The sequence below is a fragment of the Prunus mume genome, linkage group LG3, assembly GCF_029339155.1.
Source record: "Prunus mume cultivar Tortuosa linkage group LG3, ASM2933915v1, whole genome shotgun sequence".
In the NCBI taxonomy this organism is placed as follows: domain Eukaryota; kingdom Viridiplantae; phylum Streptophyta; class Magnoliopsida; order Rosales; family Rosaceae; genus Prunus; species Prunus mume.
Window position 1 is genome coordinate 3,107,528 of NC_142700.1, and position 24,449 is coordinate 3,131,976.

The following is a 24,449-nucleotide window of genomic DNA, read 5'->3' on the forward strand; positions in this document are numbered from 1 at the left end:
TGAATTAAAGTATTGTCTGTTTGTCAAAGAACAATAATAATAAAACTCAATTATAAGATTGGCAAAATTGTACAAGTGTGCGTGTGTGTGTGAATTAAAGCAATCAGGGGGCCTTTAAAGTTACACACAGAAAATTCATTGAAGCAGTTGATGCAGCTTCTGTTCAAAGCTATCTAACCAAGAGTTCTCAAGCCCTTTGCCAGTGAAAAACTCCCTCCACTTAGCATGGTTGGTCCTCACCTCCTTGGCTACCTCACTCTCATCATCCATCACAGTTTTCACAGCCTTGCAGACACCCTCCGTTGTAAACACCCCATCTTCATCTCCTTTCTCAACCTCCACTCCCACTTTCAAATCCCTGCTCATCATTCTTGCATTGATGATCTGATCTCCCACATTTGGCAGCAGCACCAATCGGCACTCGTTCATCAGAGCCTCTGATAAAGACCCCGAACCGCAATGGGTCACAAAGCACCCCACAGAAGGGTGCTTCAATATCAATGGCTGCTGAACCCAACCACCATGAACAATTCCTCTTCCTTGCACCCTCTCTTCAAACCCTTCTGGCAATGCTGCCTCAATCGATTCGACTCCCATGGGTGGCTTCAGGGCGGCGAAGAACGGCAGACCGGTAAGCTCAAAACCCAATAGCAATTCCTGGAACTGAGCCTTGTTCAGAATGCATTCACTGCCAAACGCACAGTATATCACGGTTTTGGCTTCGAACCCATCAAACCATTTTGCCCATTTCTCATCTAACTCTGTAGTTGGGGGCTCTGGCACCACCGGCCCTGCAAGAATCACTGGCTTTCCAAACTGGGTTTCAACATAATCACAATAAGGCCCTTCCATTTCTCTGCAAGTTTTGAAAGCAATGGCATCACAGTTGCTAAAAGAGCCCATTTGGCGTTCCAGGAATGTAACCCCACGCCCATACTCCATCAATGTGGCGCCTACCAGCGCTCGAGCTTCGTGGGTTTGTAGCTTGATTGATGATGCAGGGAAAGATGGTGGAGGCTCCATAAGATCAGCTTCTGTCAATGATTTTTCCAACAGTTTTCTTTCCGGGCTTATCAGAAACCCAACAGTTGCAGGACTAATTGTGCAGTAATGCACAGACTTGATACCTATATCCAGCTTATGCAACAACGCGGGCAGCCAATGTGTGAAGTCAAAGAAAACAAAGTTGGGCCTGAGCTCACAAAGTGCTTGTTCAATGGCAGGGCGTGTGAGGTCCATGGCGGTCACGAGAAGAGAGTGCAAGGGGAAAGGAACGTCGGCCGTGGTTTCGGTGCCAGGAGGAAGGCCGTCGACATGTGGGACGTCAATTGGGATGAAGGAAATGCGATGAGAGTGGAGATTAAAAGCCTCCAACTTTTGTTGTACTTTGGATGGTGAAAAGAAGGAGATTCTGTGGCCTCTTTCAGCAAGTTTGTTGGAGATGTGCAGAAATGAGGTCAGGTGCCCCATGCCAAACCAAGGGTACATGGCAATGTGAAGGGTTTGGTCAGTCATATTTGCAGCATGTAAATTAGCTGAAATCAAGGAAATCAAATGTTCCTAGAACAGATTGGAAATAATGAGTTTTGCCAAACACAAATCAGGAGCCCTGCTGTTGTAACCAAAATTAAAAATAAAATGTTCCTAGAGAGAGAGAGAGAGAGAGAGAGAGAGATGAAGATGAATAACGTCACCCTTGGAAATGAGTCTTGCATGCCTAACAACAAATCACGAACTTCTTGCAGAAATTAACTAAACTGGTGGTTGGATTAGATACTTTGTATTCGATCACAACAAATATGAAGGAAGACGTGGTCGTTTTTAGGCGATCCAGCTTTCTTTTCTTTTGTTTTTCTAGTGGGTGGATTAAATGGCGAATTGTTGATGATGCACATATATATGTTTGCTCCCTAGTTTTGCAGCTGGCTTTGGATGTTGCATACTATTAGTTTCATAGTTTAATTGGGGAAAAAAAACATTTTCGACTTTTATCGTGTTAATTAAATACTAGAAAATCTCATATATGTTAAGTATGTGAGGCCGTTATTTCAATTATACTCTTACCTATCAACTTTCTTTTATTTAATAAAGTGGTTCAAAATGAACTCTCTCTTTAATAATAGTGTTAGATAAGATTGAGAGTTGATACCTCTTTTGTTTTTTTTTTTTTTTCCTAGCTAAACGTATAATGGTTTTGGCAAGGCAAAAATTGCAAAACTATGGATTTTTATTTCTTTTTTTTGGGTGTTGCAACAACTTGTACACTTCAAATTTTGTGGGTGGATTGTAAAGTGGACCAGATGGATTTAAATTTATGGAATTGGGTCCTTGTTAGTCAGCCCATAATAATAATGGGCTACAAGTTTAGTTCCAAATAATCGGGTCCTTGTTTACTCGGTCTCTTCAAATTTAAAGGGGTATTACAGTCAATTGACCACTAGACCCATAGCATAGGAGAGTCGGTAAAACCGAAGCCTTCACAAAAAGGATTTCCCTCCACAACACGACTCTCACGACTGCTTTGATCTTTCCCGGGACGACTAGGGTTTTAGAAATCACAGTGAAATATAATCGAACCCTAGTGCCCATAGATAATCAACCAAGTGTTTTGGATTGTTTTATATAATCGAAAACTGATTCTCAATTTGATCGCCTTTGAACCCAAATTTGCTGCTTCTGCTTCGTCTTCTTTTTGTATTCGAACGATGGGAAGGGGAAAGTTCAAGAGCAAGCCCACGGGTCATCGCCAGTTCTCCACTCCCGAAGATCTTCGTAAGCCAAACAATTCTTAATTTTCTCTCTTTCTTATTTACAGATTTTTTTGTTTGGTTTCAAAACTAGTTAGTTGAATTATTTTGTTTTCCCTCCCACTTTCTGGTGTTTCTCGGTAACCAAACAGAGGATTAAGGCCTGCTGGCTGGGTTGTGTTTTGTAGTTAGTAATCGACAAATTCTATTGTTGTTGTTTGATCAATTTGTTTCAGGTTCTATTTTATGAGTGATTGCATTGATTCGAATGTTGATTGTTGGTTTAATTGATATTACAGTTGGGAGATCATGCAAACGACTGTTGTTATTATTGGTTATTATTGGGAGATCATGCAAACGACTATTGTTATTATTGGTTTTAGGAGATTGAATATGTTGGCTATTTGTTCTATGTAATTGCAAGTTATAATTATGCTATATTGGCTGTATAACCCAGAAAATAATTATAATTTATTGGTCCCATAAATAGGAAATTAAATCAATTTTAGGCGTGGTGTTTCACTATTGTTTGTCGATATTGAGTTATTGACTCGCTTTAAATGAGATTTCAATTAATAGTGTCAGAATATCGATCTCTTATGGCCTACTACATGTTGTCAAAAGCTCTTTGTGTGAGTTAGAGAGCTGGAGGGAGAATGAGTATTTGTTAGTAGTGCCTATAAATTTGTAGTAGGAATTTCTGTTTAGATTGGTATAGTTCTCATGTGCGTTCTAATATACATTTGCAGTTGCTGGTACCTCTACTCGTCCTCGCACTTTTTCAAAGGTATGTCTGGCTGCCTCTCTGTCACATATTATATGGTGATACAAAATTATCAATTTTTCGGGGTAAGCAAGTTATTTTGTTTGTTTCTATCAGAAAGAAGCTGAATATGACGAAGTTGAAGAAGAAATTGTAGAAAGTTCTGAAGAGGAGTCCGGAGATGAATCGGAAGGACAAGATGAAGTGAGTAAACATGAACTGCTATATATGTAGAAGGTTTTTTCTTCTTGTTGTTTTATACTTTTTAAATGTGTAAGTAATAATGTGAAATCACTTGTCATGTTGTCCAATAATGTTTGCAGAAGAAGAAGGGAATTCAAGGTATTATTGAGATTGAAAATCCTAATTTGGTAAAGCCAAAGACCTTGAAAGCTAGAGACATTGATGTAAGTTTTGCAAATTTCTTTGAACTTAGTTCTGATAGTGAATTGTATGACAAAGTAATATTTGTCTTATTTATTTATGTATTTTTTACAGATTGGAAAAACAACTGAACTCTCAAGGCGTGAAAGGTTTGTTGGGTGAAACTTGAGTTGTATGAATATCTTTTTGATCTTAATCAGTTTTATACATCCTCAATTTTTGTGCTTTTGTTTTCAGAGAAGAGATAGAGAAACAGAGAGCCCGTGAGAGATATATGAGGTTGCAAGAACAAGGAAAAACTGAGGAAGCAAGGAAAGATTTAGGTAAGTGTCATTGATTAGTGTTAGTCAGGACACTGCTGTTAGTTGACTGACGTGTCACGTAAGGATTGGCTTGCCTTATAATTTCTGTCATGAAGTTAGAATCTCTGTGTTAACATTCGTAATTTTTGTTACCCGGCCTATTTTTTGTTTCACAGTATAATTAATGGCTAATGCTCTAAACATTTGTTAGCTGAGTTCTTTAGAGAAAAAACAATAGCTGAGTTCTTTATAGTTTCAAAAATTTTATTGATCTCCTCTTGTTGTTTATGCAGAGCGTTTAGCCCTTATAAGAGAACAGAGGGCCGAAGCTGCTAAAAAGAGAGAAGAAGAAAGAGCTGGTAATATTCTGAGTCTGAGACCACCACTAATTGCTTGTTCCTTTTTTCTTTTCTAGATTTACATGATTCGTAATTCTTTACTCCAATTATTTCAGCCAAAGAACAGAAGAAGGTGGCAGCCCGCAAATGATCTGTTTGAAGCAAAACAAGTTATGCTGCTGATAGTACCACAACTATTATGGTCTCTACACTTTAAAGTATTAATTTAATCTATTATTGAACACCAGTATTCCAAATTGGTGATTGAGAAAACAATAAACTTTTTCCCATTTTGTTGTTTGCCATAGAAATTTACCATATTATTATGTATTCAAAACCAACTAGATTTTTAAACTTGTTAGAATCTTTTATAATATTTACTGTATAAAAGAGGTTTCATTTGTGTCAGAACATGGACTGAGCAATTTACCAATGAAATTATGCTGTTTTATATTTGGATAACAGTAAATATTTTTGTAAATTTTCTTTTATGAATCAAATGAAAACATAACATAAACAAAAAGTAAAAACGCAAATGTGGTTTATGTCAGTTGATAGAGGAGTGTTGATAAAGGAGTGTATTTGTCGCATTGCACCCGATTTCAAACTCCCTCTTTATAAGAGCAACTCCACCCATTTGCCCTTAGCCATGACAAAGGGAGAGCTAGGGCAGTCACTATTCACATGAATAGTGATTGCTCTTGCAAATAGTATTTTGTGTTTCCACTTGTTGTCATGGCTAAGGGCAGTTACTATTCATTTATTTGTTTTTTTCACAAATTTTTTTACCTCAATAATTAATTTGGATAATATTTTCGGATAAGATTTCCGGGTTCCTACGTGTCAAGACTATTCATAATCATCTAAAATTTCCGGATAAGATTTTTGGTTTCAAATTTTGGATGAATTTCAAATTCAAATTTCAGATAAATTTTTGGGTTCAAATTTCGGATGAATTTCAAAATTCAAATTTTAGATAAATTTGGGTTCAAAATTCAAAATTCAGATAAATTTGGGTTCAAATTTCATATAAGATTTTCATCCAATCAAAGCCTCACACAAGGAAACATCTTCCATGGTGCTCCACGCCCCTCTGGTTTTGATAGAAGAAGCTATAAATATAAGAACTAAAAATACAATGTGAAAGAGAGGAAGATGTTGAGTATAAAGAGTGAATAATAGTAGAAGTAGAAGAAAATGTATAAGGATTGGTGTTGAAAGTGAAGGGTATTGATAGGCATTTATAAGAAAAAAAATTAGAATTTTTTATAAAAAATTCAATTTTTTTCATAATTTTATTGTCAAAAAATGCCGATCGTTGGATTGGATTCGGAGAAGCGATAAGAGGTTGGAGGCGTGACACGTGGTGCTTCCGTTGGAGATGCGCATGGTGACGTCAGTTGAAATTTTTACCGTTGTGACTGATGTTAAGCATGATATCACCACCTGCGTTTTGGACCTCGAGTTAAGCGGCCTTGGGCCCCAACTGTGGGACCTACTCTAGCTTGGGCTTACCTGAAACCATTTTTGGCAAAATCCCCAGCCCGAGGCAAAAGGGCCTCAGTGGAGTTGCTCTAATAAGACCAGTTTAGAATATCGTCTTTATCAAAAAGAAAAATGCAAAACACTGTGGAGGGCCATATGTCAAAACATTGTGAGAGAGCCATATGTCTCCGTTAGAGCATCTCCACCCACAAGGGCTAAGTTTAAGTATTCACGTGAATAGTGTCAGGTTCGAGGGCAAAGTCTAGGGCAAGTCTAAGACAATTACTATTCATTGTACTTTATTTCCTATTTGTTTATACTTTAAACTATTAATTTTGATAAGCTTTTTAGATTATATTTTCGTTTGTCACGTGTCACTATTTATTATAAAATTTTCATTTAAAATTTAAGATAACATTTTGAATAAAATTTTCAAATAAAATTTTTGGATAAAATTTTGAATAACATTTTGGTTTTGCCTTGACTAATCTATTAAAAAAGAAATTGGAAATGCAAGAAATATATATAAAAAAACATTAAATTGAATAAAGCGGATTTTTTTTTACCTCGTTAAAGATTTTGATGTGGAAAGTGAAAATATTGGAAGGAGATGAGTTTTATGAAGATTTGGTGTAGAAAGTGAATAAAATGGTTAGGTATTTATAGGAAAAAATACAGAATTTTTGGTATTTTTAAAAAATTCAGAATTTTCAGAATTTTAATTTTTGGCCAAAAAAAAATCTGTTTCTTGTCAGAGAGCTGCCTCAGGCTCCTCTGGCAGCCTTTCCCCCGGGCTGGGCTTTGCGCTGGAGATGCTCTTAGGACAGGTGGCAGGCGAAGGAAATATATACAACATAACAAAAAACTCATCGGCAAAACCAGAAGCGCAAACGAAACTGAGGCACCGAGAGAGAGCTTAAGACGCAGACATGGCTGAACCCAATACACCTCAAAATGTGCCTCCTTCTTCTTCTTCTTCTTCTTCAGCTAAAGTTCCAGCTGACATGAACAATGGCCACGCCAACAACACCAACAAAAGTTTATCGGGCCAAAAGATCCACTACCCGAACCCGCCCGACGCATCAAACCCTGACCCGGCAACGCTCAGAGAGCAATGGAAGTTCGCCATCAGGCAGTATAGCAAATGGTACTCGCACGCCTGGGGCACCGCCATTCTCGCTGGAGTTTCCTTTTTTGCCCTCGGTTGGGTCATCAAGGGCTCCAATCCTCTGCCCTCTTTTAGCCGCCATGACGATTCTCCTCCTCCTCCCGACAAAGCCGATGAAGCTCCACGCTGATCACTCTGTTCTCCGATTCCCAGTGAGTTTGCTTTCTTCGGGGTTTTCAATTTTCGGCTTTCGCTTTTACTTTTTAAAAAGAAACAATTTGAAAACAAAATTATAGGTTCTCTTCAACTTGAATTTATGTTGGCTTTACTGTGACTACTGGGTTTGGATTTCATTGTGCTCTGAGTCAGAATTTGCTACTCTTTTCTGCAATCGGAAAAAAAGAATGTTCCAATTTTAAATAGGTCGGATTGGAAAATTCAGGATTTTGAATTGTCTGGTTGTGAAGCGTTTAGAGTAAAATGGACTGAAAATCATCTTGTTTATGGTGAGTTCTGTAAAACTTCCTAATGTTTCATGCTCTAACATTAGTAAATTGGACATTTGCTGTTTCCCTGTTTGTTGTTTCTGGAACATTAGATGTCATATTTTCCGTACATATGATCTTGTTGTGTTGCTGATTCGCTATATGCTGATGAATGCAGATACCACATCTCTAGGGTTTAGGGAGGGAGGACAAGCTGGTTCGGTTCACCGGTGTCAAGACTCTTAACTTTCTGTACAGCGCCAGCCTTAACAGTGTTGAAAACAGGGTTTATCAATGTGGCTTGAGCATCCTGGAGAATGTTACTACATAATTTAGGGCTGTGAATTATATAATCTTGTGAGAATCATTTCATTTGACGATGGTTAAGCAGGTGATAATTGATAAATGTTTACGTCACCAGTTTGGTGTCTGTTTTAGTTTGTTGTAATTAGAGTTCTAATCTTTCTGAACCAAAAGATAAACCCAGTGGACTCAATAAAACATTAATGTTATCGCTTTGTCGACAAATTCATCTATTCCTTGTGCATGGAATTTCTAATCAATGCCATATGAAGCTTGTTCAAAGGTTATCTGGTCTGCTTATGGAGCTTTGCCGAATAACAAAAATAGCATCACTTGGCTCAATTTTAGATCAAACAACCGAACTTCATATAAAACTCAACCGAGGAAGGATAATAATACACGGGGAAGCAAGTGGTTCAAATTGAATCAAAGGAAAGAACAGTAACATATTCTTAACATCCTAAAGTTTTGGCTAACATAGGCAAGCTTTCGAGTATCCAAAGCATAATGTTTCAAAGAGTTCATGTTCTGTTCAGAAAGCAACTTCGTCGAGTTAGGTCAACCTCTGTATAGACATGACCTCGGGATAGAACCTTGAAAGCCACTTCAACCATTCCTCAAAATTTAAGCAGAGCAGCATCCTACTTTCTTCACAGCTGATACATCATCCTTGCCTCCAACGTTGATCGTCTGTCCTTTGGGCAAGGCTGCTGGATCATCCCCAATGTCAAGGGCCTTCCTGCTCACAACACGATAGATCTGGGACAGCACTTCTGTGAAGGCATTGTCGACATTCATCGACTCGAGGGCAGACGTTTCCATGAAAAAAGTGTTCTCTCGTTCAGCAAAAGCCTTAGCATCCTCGGTGGAAACGGCTCGCAGGTGACGCAGATCTCCCTTGTTTCCGACTAGCATGATCACAATGTTGGCATCTGTATGATCCCTTAGCTCCTTCAGCCATCTTTCCACATTCTCAAATGTAACATGACGAGTAACATCATAGACTAGTAAAGCACCAACGGCACCTCGATAGTACGCACTTGTGATTGCACGATACCTTAAACAAAAGAAAAGGAAAAGTGAGATAGATATTTACAAACCATCCCCGTTAGGGGCGGAAACAGAGGAAGGAAGATAATTTGCTAGATTTGTAGGAGACCCTTCTTTTCCATTTATTGTTGCAGCATTTCCTTGTTATTAGACATTTCAGAGCTTCAAAACAAGATGCATTCTGATTCATTACCATTATTGCCAGGATTAGTTTACACAGCACCAATAGACATAAAGAGGACTGGAAGAATGCTACGATGTCTTTCCACGGAGTTGCAGTGGTGTGTTAAGTCATATGATCTATCAAATGAAACAACATGCCACTTCGAAATCGAAAGAATGACAAAATGTTCGAACATGTATGATTAATAACAATATTAATGACATATCAATTCGGATTTAGTTTGAAGTTAGAGAAAGAACATAGCTATCTGAAAATGCAGTTGCTGAAAGGTCGTCAAACTGTGCCACATCCTAAAAACTATAGCAGAGTGAAAAAGGCACCTAATTACTTATAGAACACTACAAAATGCAGCAAAAAAAAAGAGGTTAAAAGGCCAGAAACTGTATAGAATTTCAGCTTAACATTATAAACAAAGTCCACTAACCAGTCAGTTTTTCAGGAGTTCAATAAGAGAATTAAAATCACAAAATTTTCATTTGCAATTTCATGTTTTCTTCCTCAGCATTCTAAGCAACCAAACAAAGGGCAAAGAATACACATTAACCAAACAGAGGCATAAAAAATGATCCTTTTCCGATCCAGACTTGGATAATCAAATCTGTATAAAACCCATGTAGCTAAATTTCTCAGGCAGCCAAGAGAACCCAGAAAAAGAAATGAAAATGCGATTCCAAGATCCAAAAAAAACCCAAAATTTAAAAGAAACAGAGAATGTGGATCCAAACCTTTCTTGGCCGGCGGTGTCCCAAATCTGGGCCTTGACGACCTTATCATCTACCCGAATGCTTCTGGTAGCGAACTCGACGCCAATGGTGGACTTTGATTCAAGGCTGAACTCGTTCCTCGTGAACCTGGACAAAAGGTTCGATTTTCCGACCCCTGAGTCACCGATCAAAACCACCTTGAACAAGTAATCATAATCGTCGTCTGCTCTGTACGCCCCCATCTCCTTACAGAAAATATATTTTAGTTTTTACCTGGTGAATTTTTTTGTCTTCTTTTTTTTATTGTGTTTGTCTTTTTCTTTGTTTCTGAGAGAAATCAAACGAGTTGGATTGATGGGTAAATGGGTTTTGGAATTATGTTGTATAAATATTAAGAAGCATGGCGGTCTATGTCTGTATGTGAGTTATGGTGGTGATTGGGTTTTGTTTGATTTCGAGAGAAATAGCAAAATGGAGGTTGAAGAGAGGAAGCAAGCTGGAATTGTGGGGTTTCTTAGTTGGCAAAATTGTGGTTATGATTAAAGACTCCGGTCCCAAACAAATTTCTTAACCCTTTTCCCTTTTGGTCACAGCAAAGAAAATTGACAAAGGAGCACCCAAATTCTTGTGGAAATACAAACTTTATTATTTGGATTCAATACCGTATATTTGGAATTTTGTTTCTTTTATTTAAAAAAGGAAAGAGCAGCTAAAGTCAAAGCTCTTATGACTATAACTAAAAGCCAAATGAGTTTTACAAGGAACAATAGCAAGACTCCAACTTTTACCATAACACCTGTGAAATCTGTTTGTTTGTATGAGTGAGACTCGCTGAAATTTGAAAGACGATATCAAATGAGAAACCTACTGGATTTTGCTTTCTGAGATTAGACAAAACAAAAAAGTTTGTTGCTTTTCAAAAACCCACTTGATTGATTTGAGGTTTATCATAACAATTTCAAATTTATATAAATTGTATTTTGTATGGCAAGCCATATGTCCTCCAATTTTGTGTTCTATTTCAGAGTTAGTTAGATATATTCACAACATCATGCATGCCGCTATATATTTTCTTTTAGCACAAGGGATTGGGGAGAGGGGTTTATACAAATATTCATTGGGTGCTTTGGGGTTTCGAACTTCTGCCAACATAAATAGAAATGAATGAGCTCAACTAACTGAGTTATCACAGACTTAGGCGTATATTTGAAGAGTCATTTTATACCCCATGCCTCACTATAGATTCTTATATATTTGAGACATTGTTATATGTATGCAGGAGATAAAGACTCTATTTCTTAATGTTGGATCAGACTAACTAATTTGATCAAACGGCTAACTAATTTGATCCAATAATAAAGAGATAAAACCTCATATAAGAGTTTTAAATAAAACCCTCACTATGAAATTCCATATATACGCAGAGGATGAGGTAGAGCCTATAAATGGCCCAGTTTGATGGACTGCCTCACGAATTGCTTGTAAACTTTTAATGGGTTGATACAATGAGGCCCATATTGTCTTCAAGAATAATACAAGAGCTAGACCGACAGGCTCTCCTCAACTGATATACAAACTAAAATGCTATATATAAAAGTTACCAACCTAAATAAATAAATAAATAAAATTTATATGAAAGGGTCTCTCTTTTGTCCCTTCACATCAATTTCCAAATTAAATAACATATACATGAAGAACAAAAACGTACAAATCACATAAGTGGGGCAAGAACAAGAACTATCCCATCGAGCTAGGTGACTGTTCACTCCAGTCTTCACACTTCACCTAATCCACTCGTGGGGCATATGCAGATTGCAGATTATTGCAGGGGTATACGCATATGATCTGATCTGATGATCATCAACCACTGTGAACATGCCACGTGGAGTTTATACCAACCAACAATCCTACAAAACAAACCCTCAGATACGTATTGCTTTACAAAGCACACCTCAAATCAAATATCTTCCACAACCATGCTTCTTTTCCACCATGCACCTCATGAGAGAGAGAGAGAGAGAGAGAGAGAGAGTATCATACGTGAGATAGTTCATGCAAAATACAGTAGCATATAGTGTAGCTTAGGTAGCCATAGAGAGAAGGAATTTTGGTAGGGCAACCAAGTCTTGTTTTCTTTGATATATCAAAATCACTCAATCAAATCCACAGCAATAAGTAGAAGAACACTGTCGGGCACCAGATTGCAACTTACACGTTACAAATCTGCACCACTCAACTAAGTTGACCACCCCACCCCCTCGTCAATAACAACTCCCTGCCTGCCTGTCTCTCTCTCTCTCTTACAATTTTTCCCTTCCCTTCTGATGATCGCCAACTGCAAGCATAGCATAGTGACTGATTGGCTGATGTTATCTGATCTGATCTGATGACGATGATCAGGTTAAAAAACCAAGTGCGCACTGTATGCCGGGTGTTCGTCAAACATTAACACCTTTCCGTTTCCGGTCAGGCTCTCTGATTTATCCAAGCAAGGTACCTTTTTTTCTAATGGTCTATCTTATCAAATACTGCTGAAACTGAAAGGCACCCTGCTCAGTTTCTATACACCATCTATCAAATCAGATATATGGCATATATGTGTATGTGGGTCCACTCGAATGCCCTAATTTATGATGTGTGTATATATGGACAAAATAATGCACCAAAAGTAATAAAATTTGGCAAATTGCAGTGCACACCAGAGCACGATGTTAGCTAAATGAATGTTCCTAAATATTTCATGCAACTAAGAAAACTATTTGTCGATCTCTTCCTATATTGCTTCCTATGTACCATTTAATTTTTTTTTTCCCCTTTTGGGATATCTATTCCAATTAATGTACATATTTATAGATAAAAAATCCTAATTATACCATATTTATATACTAATATGATATTTTGAATTGATGAATCTCGATTAATCCATGATAAAGATAGGAATGGGTTGGGAAAGCATCACCCATAATTTACATAATGATCAATATGTTGCTTCAAAAAGTATGTATTGTTTGCCTCTTTAATATGATCTATTCTTCCTTCCTTTTTTCTATATTTTACTTGAGTGGCTAGCAATACTAGATCTTGGACAGTTGTTTGGTAGAAATTTTGGGTGGTGGAAGCAGTTTAACACAAATGCTTACAAAATTGAAAAGCCAGATCATGCAATGTCTGGCTTCCTTCAAAAAAAGCAAGTAAATCGAAAACCGGCAGAAATTATGAGGATGATATCACCTCATTTGGATGTGAGTTACCTGCATTTACATCTGCACATGAGCATGATGTGGTTATAACCCGGCCTTTAAAAAGAAACAAAAAGAAAAACCACATCCATATGCCACAGGTAAATATAATTATATATATAATACTTAACCAGAAACAGATAACATAATAATAATACATATGTAGGTCCACACAAACTTTGCCTAGCTAATACAGTAAACCCTAGCGAGCGCTAATTAGAGAAGACATATATGGAGAAAAGGCAACGCAGAAACCAGAGCCCGTCTCTTCTAGCTTGCTTGCTTTGCTTTCACTCTTCTAAATCTGCAATGTTATCGAATAAGAAGAAAATAAGAGGGTAATTAAAGCAATTAAAAAAGTGTAATTAATAGAAATAAAATTAATTAAAATTAATTACGAGGTAATAGAAAGCGCCGTGGTGGAGAGAGTGGAGGGTGACACCCCACTCATTGGTGAGAACGGGGTGACCAGAGGAGTGAATGAGGACGGCGTCATCCCCGAAAGCCTCACGCACGTTGAAGGGACCCGCACCCACCTCGAATGCGACGTCGTTTATGAACACCGTTGATTTCTCCGCACCTCCCGCGCCCATTGCACCCGCTTCCCCAACACCACCTGTTCATTACCATACACACAGTCACTCACACAGTATAGCTACCACCAACCGACTACACTAGTTTCATCATCTTCTATCAATCTCTCTCATCAAATATGTACAGTGTGTATGGAATGTGACCACTGTCCTTTCAAACCCAAACCCGACCCCGAACCGAACCCAGCAGAACAGACCAGACCAATCAATCGAACCCATGCACACGTCCTTCCATCTAAAGTACCATCTCATCTCATTTTATATCATAATATTTATGTAAAATGCAAAACCTAGCTAGCTATATATAGCTCGATCCATTGCTTCAAAAGACTAAACTACCCTTGTTTCGTACTCAATACGAACTTGGTATAATCAACAAGCAGCTCATCCCACATTGTCAATTTTCTTATGCGAGATTTGGGTGAATGCAGATTTAAATGAACAAAATATGAAGTGAAATTGAGTAATTGTTTTTACCTTGAATGTTGTGAATCATGGGGGATGGAACAGCAACACTAGTAGTGGGGCCAGTGGTGTGAGAAGCAACCATATTAGTATGGCTTGTTGGAGATGTGGTGGTGACATTGAGACTGTAATTGAGGTGGTGTGGGTCCATGTTCTTCATGTTCATGACCTTCATCTCATCTTCTTGATGGTATTCTTTCCTTGACATTGCTGCCCCATGGCTCATGATCTCACTCAGCAACAGGCTTGTGCAAGGCCCAGTGTTGTTATTAGTTTGTTCATGAGTGCCATGGTTGGGAACATCAACCACATTAGACAGCTCAGAGAAGCAAAATCCTTGCGTGAAATTGCAATTCGGATTCGGATGCATAGGAAAAAAGAAGGGTTCGGGCAAGACCTCGCTGTGATGCTGATGATGAGGCTGAAAGAAGCTGCGCTGCTGGTTCACAGAAGCAGTTGGAGAGTTAATTGAAACGTCATGAGCAGCAACGTTGGAGGAGAACCCCATGGAGAAGGCCTTGCTGTTTGGTGCTGATTTGGGAGATGATTTTTCAGAGGAGGATGAGGAGGAAGAAGGGGCAGCAGCATTGATGATGTTGAGAGTGCTTGTGGAGACGGGTGTGGTGGGAGGAAGGTGGGTGTGGTGATGGGTTTGTTGTTGTTTGGATGAGTTGTGGAGGTGGCGAAGCTTGTGCTTGCTTCGTGATTTCCTGTTCTGGAACCAGTAGAAAACGTTGGCGTCCCCAACTTGGCCATACTCTTGCAGCTGAGCCCTGATCTTCCTAATCTCATCCCTCGGAGGGTTCACCATCCCAGAGTTGAAGATGGCTTCGAGGATGCGAATTTGCTCTGGTTTTGGGTTCCATCTAGGCTTTGGCTCCGGACTTCTTTCTTCACACCCAGCGACTGTTGCATTCACATAATTAAAAGCAAACATCTACTTGCACATAAGATTAAATGTATATGAATTTGTAACCTAGCTAACAAATTATGAAAAACTAAAGGATTTTCTTTGAAATTAATATCAATTGGAAAGGGTTTGGTATAAATGAGTGTTTAGGACGGTTACCTGAGGAGTAAGATGGTCGGTGACATCCATTTGAAACGAGAGAAGGGTTGATGTCATGCTGCCATTGGTGGTGGGTGCTGCAGTTTGCAGGCTTGGACTTGAACATGCTAGGCCAGTGTCTGTTTGATGAAGCCATGATGATGATGACCAAAGGGATACGAAGACAGAGAAAGAGAGAGAGAGCTAGTAGATATTAAAGGAGCTATAGCTATAGCCAGCCAAAAGAGAAACACTTTTTGCTGCAAAGGCTAGCTCTTGTTTTGTTTTTCTGGCACTACTGGATGGATATATCCTCTCTAGCCCAGCATAACATCACTTCTTATAGTCTCATCATCACCTACTCCATTCTCCTGTGTGAGTTGAATATATTTTGCATTTAATTAATCAACACCAGTCCTTCCCATCTCCCAAAGAAATTATATATTTAAATAAAGAAATTTAATTTGATGGATAAAATGGGCAAAACCCACAACAGGAATCGCCTGCGAGAAAGATAAACAAGAAAGGAAATGGAAATAAATAAAAAGGTAGGATGTGTACTGAAGAAATTAAAGGAGCGAGTAGTCTCAACCCATCCCTCTTCTTTTTTAGAGAGCTTTTGCTTTAATATATTGATGATGAAATGGAATGGAATGCTTGTTCTCTACTCAATACTCAAAGTACAACCCAATCCCCCCCCGGACGAGAAGCAAAGGGAACATAGAAAAGAATACCTGCTGGGGGCTTAATTAGAATCTTCATCAGAGATGACAGACCAAGCTCTTAATGCAAAGGAGAGAGAGAGAGAGAGGTATAGAAAAGTGAGGGTTGTTCTGATAAGTTTGTCTCCTTCTCTTTCATATACAATTTTTCTTTTCAGATTTGTAAAGAGAGTGATCAGTTTGGGGTTCGCTTGCAGTGAGTGGATATTAATGGTGAGGGAGAGATGAAGTGAGGTTTTTGGGATTATTCTAATGGAAAAGGTTGTTGTAGAGGAATAAATAGGGGCAATGTGAGGGTGGGGGAGATGGTTTGAAAGTCAAGGCCAAGGCCATGGGGCACGTAATTTGTAGGGTTTAATTGGAAAGCGGTGGTGGGAGTCGTGGTAGAGTAATTGCATATTTCATATTTGGGTTTATTTTGTGCAAAAGTTTGGATTGACTCGAGGGCATTTATTTATTATACTTTTTGAAATTAATTGGAAATCTTCTTCCTATAGATTCTTCTAATTTATTCAAGGAGGAGATGAAGCACTTTGATTGATCTCTTCGTATAGGATGAAACGACATGACACTTGAAAAGCTTGCACGCAACACATACAGATACAGTAGAAGTGGCAGTTCAAATTCAAAGGAAGAAAATTTCTGGAGGCAATGGAAGGTTATAGTTGTGGGACGTGACAATGGTGCTTGCCCTGCTCTTTCTGCTTTTAGTTTGATAGTAGATAGATAGCTTTCATCAGCTGATGGGTCAGTCGACTGATCACAAAACTTCTTCCTCAACAATCATTTTGCTTATGCTGCCTAGAAAAGTTAAAAAGGCAATTTGAGTAACATTTACATGAATGCATGTAAACATCATTTCTTTATAAAAATAAAATTTGAATAGTGCTAATTAATTCATCTTTATTTCTTTTAATACAAGACATGTTCATTGCGAATTTGATTTTGAGTTAGATATTTCAACTTAACCTAGTTGATCATCATATATTTTATATACTTTAATATAAACAAATTCATATACGTTTAGAAAAACACTATTCTGATGTGGAAGTAAAGAGCGTATTGAGAACATAAAATCTCACATCGGAGGACATTCTAAACCTTACCCATTAAGAACCTCTTAACTACTTATCAATTAAACCTTACCCATCGGGAGGTAATTCAACTTTGACTTAACCACTTCCCTGATTGGCTAGGATTTACTTTTTAATCTCATGCGCAACATATTATTTGTAGACTTGACTGTGGTATCTGGTATGGTAGACAATAACGTTGACAAAGATCTGAGACAACGGACCCACGGGGAGATATAGAGTTGACCTCTAGTCCTGGCTCGTGTTGAAATATGAATGGGACGAAGAAAAGATAAAACTACTTAAGAATTAATTTTAGTGGTAATGAATCAAATTCCTAAAATATGCAGAGATTCACACTTTGGTCTACACGATTAAATGCAATATTAAGTCTGTTCTGCCATTTGTTTGTCGAGAGTTAGGCAGTGAAACAGGCAAAAAGATAAGTAGAGCATGTTGAGGGAGAAAATTACTCAATCCTAACTCGATTTGCTGAATTGGAGTGATTTGAATTTTGTTGGGGACTGAGCTGATTGTGTGCATTGAGAACTCGATCCATCTGTGAACATCAAGAGCACACATTTATTATAGTCTGATGCTTAATATTGGGTAATTACACTGGAATTTTGAATCAGAATTCCACATATAAAAAATATGGAAGGGTGTTCGATATATATTATGTGCATGCATATATATATATATATATATATTATAGCTTGGAAATAAAAGTCAGACAGAGACAGAGATATATATATATATATACATAATATTGCAGCAGCAAAGTTTCACATGGGGTCTTGGGGGGAGAAGATCAAAGCATGCAGCAGATCTATGTTATTGTGTGTGGACTATGCTATGCGTGTCCGAGAGAGAGAGAGAGAGAGAGAGAGAGAGAGAGAGGGGTGTAAAGATTTGGTCTAAGCTGTGTCGGTTCGATTCCGACATGCAAAGCTCACTCCCAACTCATCAGTTACTATTCAAATAACAAAGTCCAAATCCCTCTTTGGCCTCTTTGTCCAATGTCCACACCCCACCCCTTTTCTAAGGCTAAGCTATCTTCTGTAACCCCTGGGACTTGGGTGGTGGTAATTAACAATACCAAGCATATTATAATGCCTAGCAAGCTAAATGTGGGGTCCAATTGATCTACCAATGTCTTTAGATAAACATATGACAATTAAACACTAAGAATTCCTTATAATAAGATGCAATTAGACTTAAAATTAATGCATAATTCAGATTTCTGTTTAATACAAGCGAGTGAGAGGGAATTCGAATACATGACTTTGAGTGCAGAGATAACTGCTTTTAACCACTTGAGTTGCAAATTCTTTGCACAATTTAAAATTTTGTGTTCCCAACAAGCTCAAAGTCATCGGAGCAGAGTTCAACTAAGTTGAGTGGGGAACTATGGTTTGGATTTTGGAAGGGTGGAGGGGAAAGGGAGCTGTCAAAGTTGATAATAGTAAAGGTGGATATATATGTCTGAAAGGGACTACATATATGTAGTAGCTAATTAGACCATGGACCATGGCAGTAGCTAATTAGAATGTTTCCTATTAAAATATCATGTATATTGAATGATATGCAGAATGTTTCAAGCTTCAAGTCCTTTTGAATTTCAATCGAAAACCCTAAATGGTTGGATACATGCAAAACCTAACCATCAAACCAAAACAACTTTTGACTGACCCAAAAATGAAAATTCAAAACCACGTTTGATCTATATATTTCCCATGCCCATAACGACATTAGATCAAAATGGGACCACGGCCTCTGCGAGTGTGTATGAGTGTGACTGCATATAAGTGTTTGGGGGAGACAGACAGAAAAGTATGCAGAAACTAGGAAAGAAGAAGGCATCGCATATTTATAGCAACTGGAAGTGGACCTGGACACTAGTTTTCTAGCAGCTTTGGCACTTTGGCTTACTTATGGCGAATCCTCTGCGTCCAATGCCCCATCCCTCGCTTTAAATTATATATCTTTGGCAGTTTGGCTCTGCTGGGTTTTGGAACTTCAACTTCTGCTCCCACTGTATGTATGTGTACGTGTGTATTGTATTTATTGATTCAATTTCTATGCTTGTGTTCTTGCTTTCCCTTTTCAATCAGATTGCTTTTTCCTTCTCACCAATCTGTCTGCACCAGATTTGGAACAATTAACTCCATCGTCGAGCCTTTGTCCTTTACTTGCCATTAGACAATTATATATATCATCACGATGATCATTACAACATGCCATCACACATAACCTGCAGCTCATATGAACCATGGCCTAAGAACAATTAACTAAACATGATCGTTCTAATTAACATACTCATGTGCCAAAAAAACGCTTTTATCAGTAGACTGTGAATTTGGTCACACATTCGTATCCGTTAACCTAATTAACAATTCATATTCATAGTTTAACAAGAAAATACTTCCCAATTTAATAATTTACCAACTTTATACCACTCAGTCACTCAATTAGTCATCACCTTCCACCCCAATTGGAAGCAAAGGCTTCTGAGTAAGTCCTTTAAAAATGTTGCACTTGCACATGATTACAATAAATGGGGTATTAGTCTAATAATATGCAACATGAAATAGGTATGTGTGTCTTAGCAAAGATTGCGCCAACAGCCTTCACTAAATGCTAACGTGCAAGTAGTAAATACACAACATGATAAGCTTAAATGCTTCAACTAGTTGCACATGCCATGCCACCACCAACATATTATATATCCATATATACGTACAATTTTAAGTCTGTTTCAAGTTTGAAATCAAAACATGCTTAAAATATATGTTTGGCACAGAAAATTTGGAGTTCGAGAGTGAAATTGCCTTTGAATTCGAATGTTGCTTGAAACTTTTTGGAGTTTTGGAGACCTCATTATGTGTTTTGGTGCTGTCCTATATCAAGAGTTAATCAGAAATGTACTATATTTACTGGCTCGATCACATATTTAAAGAGACTCTGAAACTCAAGTAAGATTTCGTACATAAATAAATAATTTCACGTAAACCGTACATATATATATATATATATGAGAGATGTAATCATGTTGCTAACTATAAAATTGATAGTATATGAAGTTACCTAGCCATATTAATATACAATCAACTAGATATAAGATAGGATTACCTATCTGAAAGCGGCTGGACATTCTCGCTTGGAAGACCATTGAAGAGACTTTAATAACAAAGTTTATAAATAAAATGACTTATGACTAATCCGCGAATCATGGCTACATCCTCGTTGGGAATTGAAGAGCACCTATCTAATTTTGATTAGTTTTGCATTGACCTAGTTTTGGACAGTTCTTAGATATACCTTTCGAGTGTATATTCGTTCAATATGTTGTGACTAACGAATTTTCACTATATGCATTTCATAATCGTAATAGCTCATTTTTAAAAGTGCGATTTAAATATCATCTATACATGATTAATCTCGATTTTGATTGATTTTTTACATAAATAATTTTTAAATGGTGAGGAGGTGATAAGGAGATTGTCATTTTTCTTCTTCTTGGACGAGTCGTACGTACTACATTTTATTGTTTTGGGATACTAAAAAGCAACAGAAATAGTCAGAATTTGAATTGTAAAGAACTCATCTTTGCAATTCCCACCACGTACACACAGCAGCAGCATCTTTATTTTCAGATCAGAATAAATAATTAGTCTTGAGAAAAGATTCATGCAATGTATAAAAATTAATTATGTAAATAATAATATTAGATTTAAAATTGATCAGAAAAACATCATATCGATGCAGTTTCTCTCATTAATTAATTAGAGTTGTTAAATTAAATATGCTCCACTTAGGCCAAAAGCTCATGGCAGATGGCTGGCTACGTACCCTTATCATGTTGGCAGATTTTCATATGCATAAACTGATTAAAGATAAGATAAATTAAACTTAATAGATATTTTAAGCTAAGACTGTCAATGATTCTGCTAATATTCATAGTTTGGGAATATAGAGCTGAGGAAGACGAATGTTTTGGGATCATAAGAAGTTTTAGCATATGTTCCGAGTGACGGGAGAATATACATACCCATGAATTTTTTTTTAAATGTCACATGAATTTATATATCAATTTGTTATTTCCTTACCAAGAAAATAAAAAATAAAAAAACGGAGATTTAGAAATTGGGCTGTTTCCAAGAGCCCAAATACTAGTAGCAGCTAGCCTTTGGTACTTGGGTTGGTCTCGGCTTAACCAAGCTAGGCAGGCCCAGTTTATGCTAATCTCGGGATTAGAAGGCCTGAGTTGCGTATCACAAAACGTGTATAATGAAACTTTTTATATTTATTTATTTTCATGATTTTAAACTTAAGAATATGAAGATCCTTTTTGGATAATTGTTAATTTTATTAGATTATATAATCTAAAATCGATGACAAGTTAAACGTAATCACACCAACCTAATAAAATTGGACTAGAATAATTAATTAATATACCCATTATCTCCAGTATGGTAAGTAAATCCTGATATTATGATTATACATTCACATACAATTCTATGTGATGCGGATCACTTACCCTAGTCTACAACCACAAGGGTAGTCCCCTATGATCATAAATCAATAAATTTGTAGGTCGATATCATTGACGATTACGATTAGTTCGATCTTCGCAGAATCACATGTACATTATAGATCAAACAATGACTATGATTAACTTGATATCTAAGGAATGTGGTCGGTAAGATTTCATGCAATCTTACAGTTGATAGGTAATAGGAAGCGGGCATAAATTAATTATAATTACGGGTAGATTTTTTGGAACATAATCAGAGATAGACTTTGGGTTAAAGTAAAAATATAAAAGCTTAACCTAATTTCACCACTGCCTTCTTTGATTCCTTCTTTCACTACAACACCCTCTTCATCCGTCTTCTTCCTCCCCTATATACCTTCAACCTGGTATTTCTCTTTTAGTGCTTTTCTTTGTTCTTCTTCTTCTTCTTATTTTTTTCTCCTTGTATAATATATTAACTTCATAGATAACCTAATACTTGTATAGATTTATATTGTACAAGCATGTCAATGGGTAGCGGCAATGGTGGGGAGCTCAACAGCCGCCATGCGTGCGCGGCGTGCCGGCACCAAAGGAAGAAGTGTGACGATGATTGTGTGATGGCTCCATACTTCACAGCAGAGAACGAAGAAGCTTTCAGAGCAGTGCACAAGATTTTCGGAGTTAGCAACACGTCAAAGTTGCTAAAAAACCTTGAGGATAAGAACCATAGGGGTAGGGCTGCGGAGTCTTTCATATGGGAAGCCTGTACGTGGAAGCAAGACCCTGTCAATGGACCTCTAGGTAAGTATAGACAATTAGAAAGAGAGATTGCTCTGCTTAGAGACGCACTGCAACGACAACAAGAAGAACAAGAACAAGAACAAGAAAAGGATTGTTTGGCTTTGCCATCGTCCACAGTGGAGCAAGAGTCAATTGCCTTGGACCAAGGGAGCAATAATGGTAGTGACATGACTTATGGTTATGCTAATCAAAATTTAGCACCTGCTAATGGTACTTATAGTTCTCTGTTACAAGGGCAAGAGGTCACAGTGAGAAAGGGATTAGTGGATAATAATTGTGTTACAGGTTCTAATTATCAGCCAGCAGCTATTTCACAAGGGGGGCAACAAGCATTAGGGCAAGGGAGACAAGAGACACAAAGAGTGATTGGATTTGGTCCTCCATTAATGCCATTTGACCCAACAATTCAAGGAGGCAATGGAAGGCCTATGCGATTTCAAGGACAAGGCAGAGGAATTGCAGGATTGGATTGTGCAACAAATTCTCCTATGGGGCCAAACATATATGGGCAAATTAGAGGCCATGTAGCTTTCGACCCTTCTCAGAGACAATTTGGGCCAGTGGGTGCAGCTCAGATTGGCCCAAAATTTAGTGAGGGTTTTCCAGGCCACATGAGAGCTATCACCCAAATACAAGATGCTGGGTTTTTACCTTATCATCATCATCATCATCTTCTTCATCATCAGCCAATTCATATGCAAAGACAGGGGATGAGCGAAGCTCAAAATCACCATAGTTTTCAACAATACTCTTTCAACAATCACCAGAGTTACGAAAATGGTCAAGGTAAATGTCTTGTTCGTTTAGGAATGCATTTTTGGTATGATTACTACATTTTTGCAAAGTTTGTAACAATAGTGAGAGAGTGATGAATAATTATTTTATTACTAATTAATTTCTTGTCTAAGACGTGTTTATTGTGATTGTAGATGTAGAGCACTTCAATCAAGTGAAAAGTGAAAGGCGATGAAAGATGCAAAGTGAGTCCTTTAGTTATAACATCAATATGCTTTTTTGGTGAAATTATTTCATCCTCATTACTTAAGAGGATCATGTGGATCAATCCACAACTCATTTTTAATTGAAAAGTTATTGAAGGTAATGTCTCCTTCATATTAATCATTACTTTTTTATTCTATTGTTTAACTTTAATAGTCATTAATCTTCAGTCGGTTGATTTTTGGATTTGATCCCATCTTAACAAGAAATATTCCATAGCTTATGTGTGTGCAAGGTCGATTCACACATAAGAGGTTCGGACCTAGATTTGACGTGTTTACCAACAATTTGATTAAAAAAGAAAAATTAGTCATCTATTATTAAAGGTGACTCATTAACTAATTCTGTTTTATTGGCATAATCTAATGTCATTATGAGTGGAGATATACTTTGTGGTGTATTTCTCTGTGTAGTTACTGTGCTTTCATATTTTTATTAACTTTTTTTGGGTAGTTTATGCCATTATAACTGATGATTTTGATGCCTAAGTTATGAATACAATTATCGCTTTACTCTAAAAAACAAACAAACATAGTCTTCATGTTCATTCAATTCAACGCACGTGAGCTATCACTAGTCTTTAATTGTCCCCCATCTTCTTCAATGTTCCCCCACTTCTTCAATGTTCAAAATTTTAGGACTCTGTTGCTGTTGCTTGCTTTTGATTTGAAGTCTTTTCATCATTCTTAAACAAATGGTTGAAAAGTCAAGGTGTGATCGAATTAGGGTCAATTTCAAAAGGACCTACCAACTTTGAAAAGTATAATGTACGACCATGATGACGTCATATACACAAAAAGTTGAAAAAAAATGGGATAATGCATATGACCAATTTATGGTCATCCCAAATCCACCAAGAAACGTCTTCATGCACTCTTTGCATAGAGTCACACACCTTGTTGACTTTACCAACCCATTACCCCATATCATGTGAAGAAGCTAATCCATACTTTTCCATTGTATTGCATCTGAATTGCCAAATTATTTTTATAGAAAAATAATTATATATGTCAATTATTTATCGCTTTCGTAACGTGTTTCTAATTTTAGATACATAAATAACATTTATCCGCACATTAGAACATGTTGAATTAAAGTTATGTTATGAGGACAATCTTATGAGTAGCAATATATCAC

At 37.4% G+C, this 24,449-nt stretch overlaps 6 protein-coding genes across 9 annotated transcripts; 3 read left to right on the forward strand and 3 right to left on the reverse strand.

Moving 5' to 3' along the window:
- Positions 1–28: 28 nt before the first annotated feature.
- Positions 29–1,897, reverse strand: LOC103343492 (cyanidin 3-O-galactoside 2''-O-xylosyltransferase FGGT1-like). The gene has a single exon (XM_008247149.3). The coding sequence runs from the start codon at positions 1,513–1,515 to the stop codon at positions 136–138; it is 1,380 nt and encodes a 459-aa protein (XP_008245371.2). The 5' UTR covers positions 1,516–1,897; the 3' UTR covers positions 29–135.
- A 582-nt stretch (positions 1,898–2,479) lies between these two features.
- On the forward strand, positions 2,480–4,945 carry LOC103344205 (uncharacterized). Its single transcript, XM_008247828.3, has 8 exons — positions 2,480–2,772; positions 3,497–3,534; positions 3,628–3,714; positions 3,834–3,917; positions 4,009–4,043; positions 4,132–4,217; positions 4,490–4,555; positions 4,651–4,945. The coding sequence occupies exons 1-8, from the start codon at positions 2,706–2,708 to the stop codon at positions 4,683–4,685; spliced, it is 498 nt and encodes a 165-aa protein (XP_008246050.2). The 5' UTR covers positions 2,480–2,705; the 3' UTR covers positions 4,686–4,945.
- Positions 4,946–6,857: 1,912 nt separating this feature from the next.
- Positions 6,858–8,146, forward strand: LOC103325090 (uncharacterized). Its single transcript, XM_008227223.3, has 2 exons — positions 6,858–7,339; positions 7,791–8,146. The coding sequence occupies exon 1, from the start codon at positions 6,949–6,951 to the stop codon at positions 7,315–7,317; it is 369 nt and encodes a 122-aa protein (XP_008225445.2). The 5' UTR covers positions 6,858–6,948; the 3' UTR covers positions 7,318–7,339; positions 7,791–8,146.
- A 111-nt stretch (positions 8,147–8,257) lies between these two features.
- On the reverse strand, positions 8,258–10,508 carry RABA1I (RAB GTPase homolog A1I). The gene is made up of 2 exons (XM_008227222.2): positions 9,875–10,508; positions 8,258–8,972 (listed from the first exon to the last, which is right to left on the reverse strand). Exons 1-2 carry the CDS (start codon positions 10,093–10,095, stop codon positions 8,540–8,542), a joined length of 654 nt encoding a protein of 217 aa, XP_008225444.1. The 5' UTR covers positions 10,096–10,508; the 3' UTR covers positions 8,258–8,539.
- A 2,626-nt stretch (positions 10,509–13,134) lies between these two features.
- Positions 13,135–16,256, reverse strand: HB-3 (homeobox-3). Of its 4 annotated transcripts, none has more exons than XM_008227221.2 (4): positions 15,220–16,253; positions 14,163–15,056; positions 13,491–13,708; positions 13,135–13,396 (listed from the first exon to the last, which is right to left on the reverse strand). In XM_008227221.2, exons 1-4 carry the CDS (start codon positions 15,353–15,355, stop codon positions 13,391–13,393), a joined length of 1,254 nt encoding a protein of 417 aa, XP_008225443.2. In that variant the 5' UTR covers positions 15,356–16,253; the 3' UTR covers positions 13,135–13,390. The 4 variants fall into 4 exon arrangements, with proteins under 4 accessions (XP_008225443.2, XP_088904461.1, XP_088904460.1 ...); XM_089048335.1 differs by lacking the exon at positions 13,135–13,396 and having other exon boundaries at positions 13,473–13,708; positions 15,220–15,569; positions 15,933–16,256; XM_089048334.1 differs by lacking the exon at positions 13,135–13,396 and having other exon boundaries at positions 13,473–13,708; positions 15,220–15,701; positions 15,933–16,256.
- A 5,733-nt stretch (positions 16,257–21,989) lies between these two features.
- Positions 21,990–23,416, forward strand: LOC103325095 (uncharacterized). The gene is made up of 2 exons (XM_008227225.2): positions 21,990–23,099; positions 23,243–23,416. Exons 1-2 carry the CDS (start codon positions 22,034–22,036, stop codon positions 23,281–23,283), a joined length of 1,107 nt encoding a protein of 368 aa, XP_008225447.2. The 5' UTR covers positions 21,990–22,033; the 3' UTR covers positions 23,284–23,416.
- Positions 23,417–24,449: the final 1,033 nt, after the last annotated feature.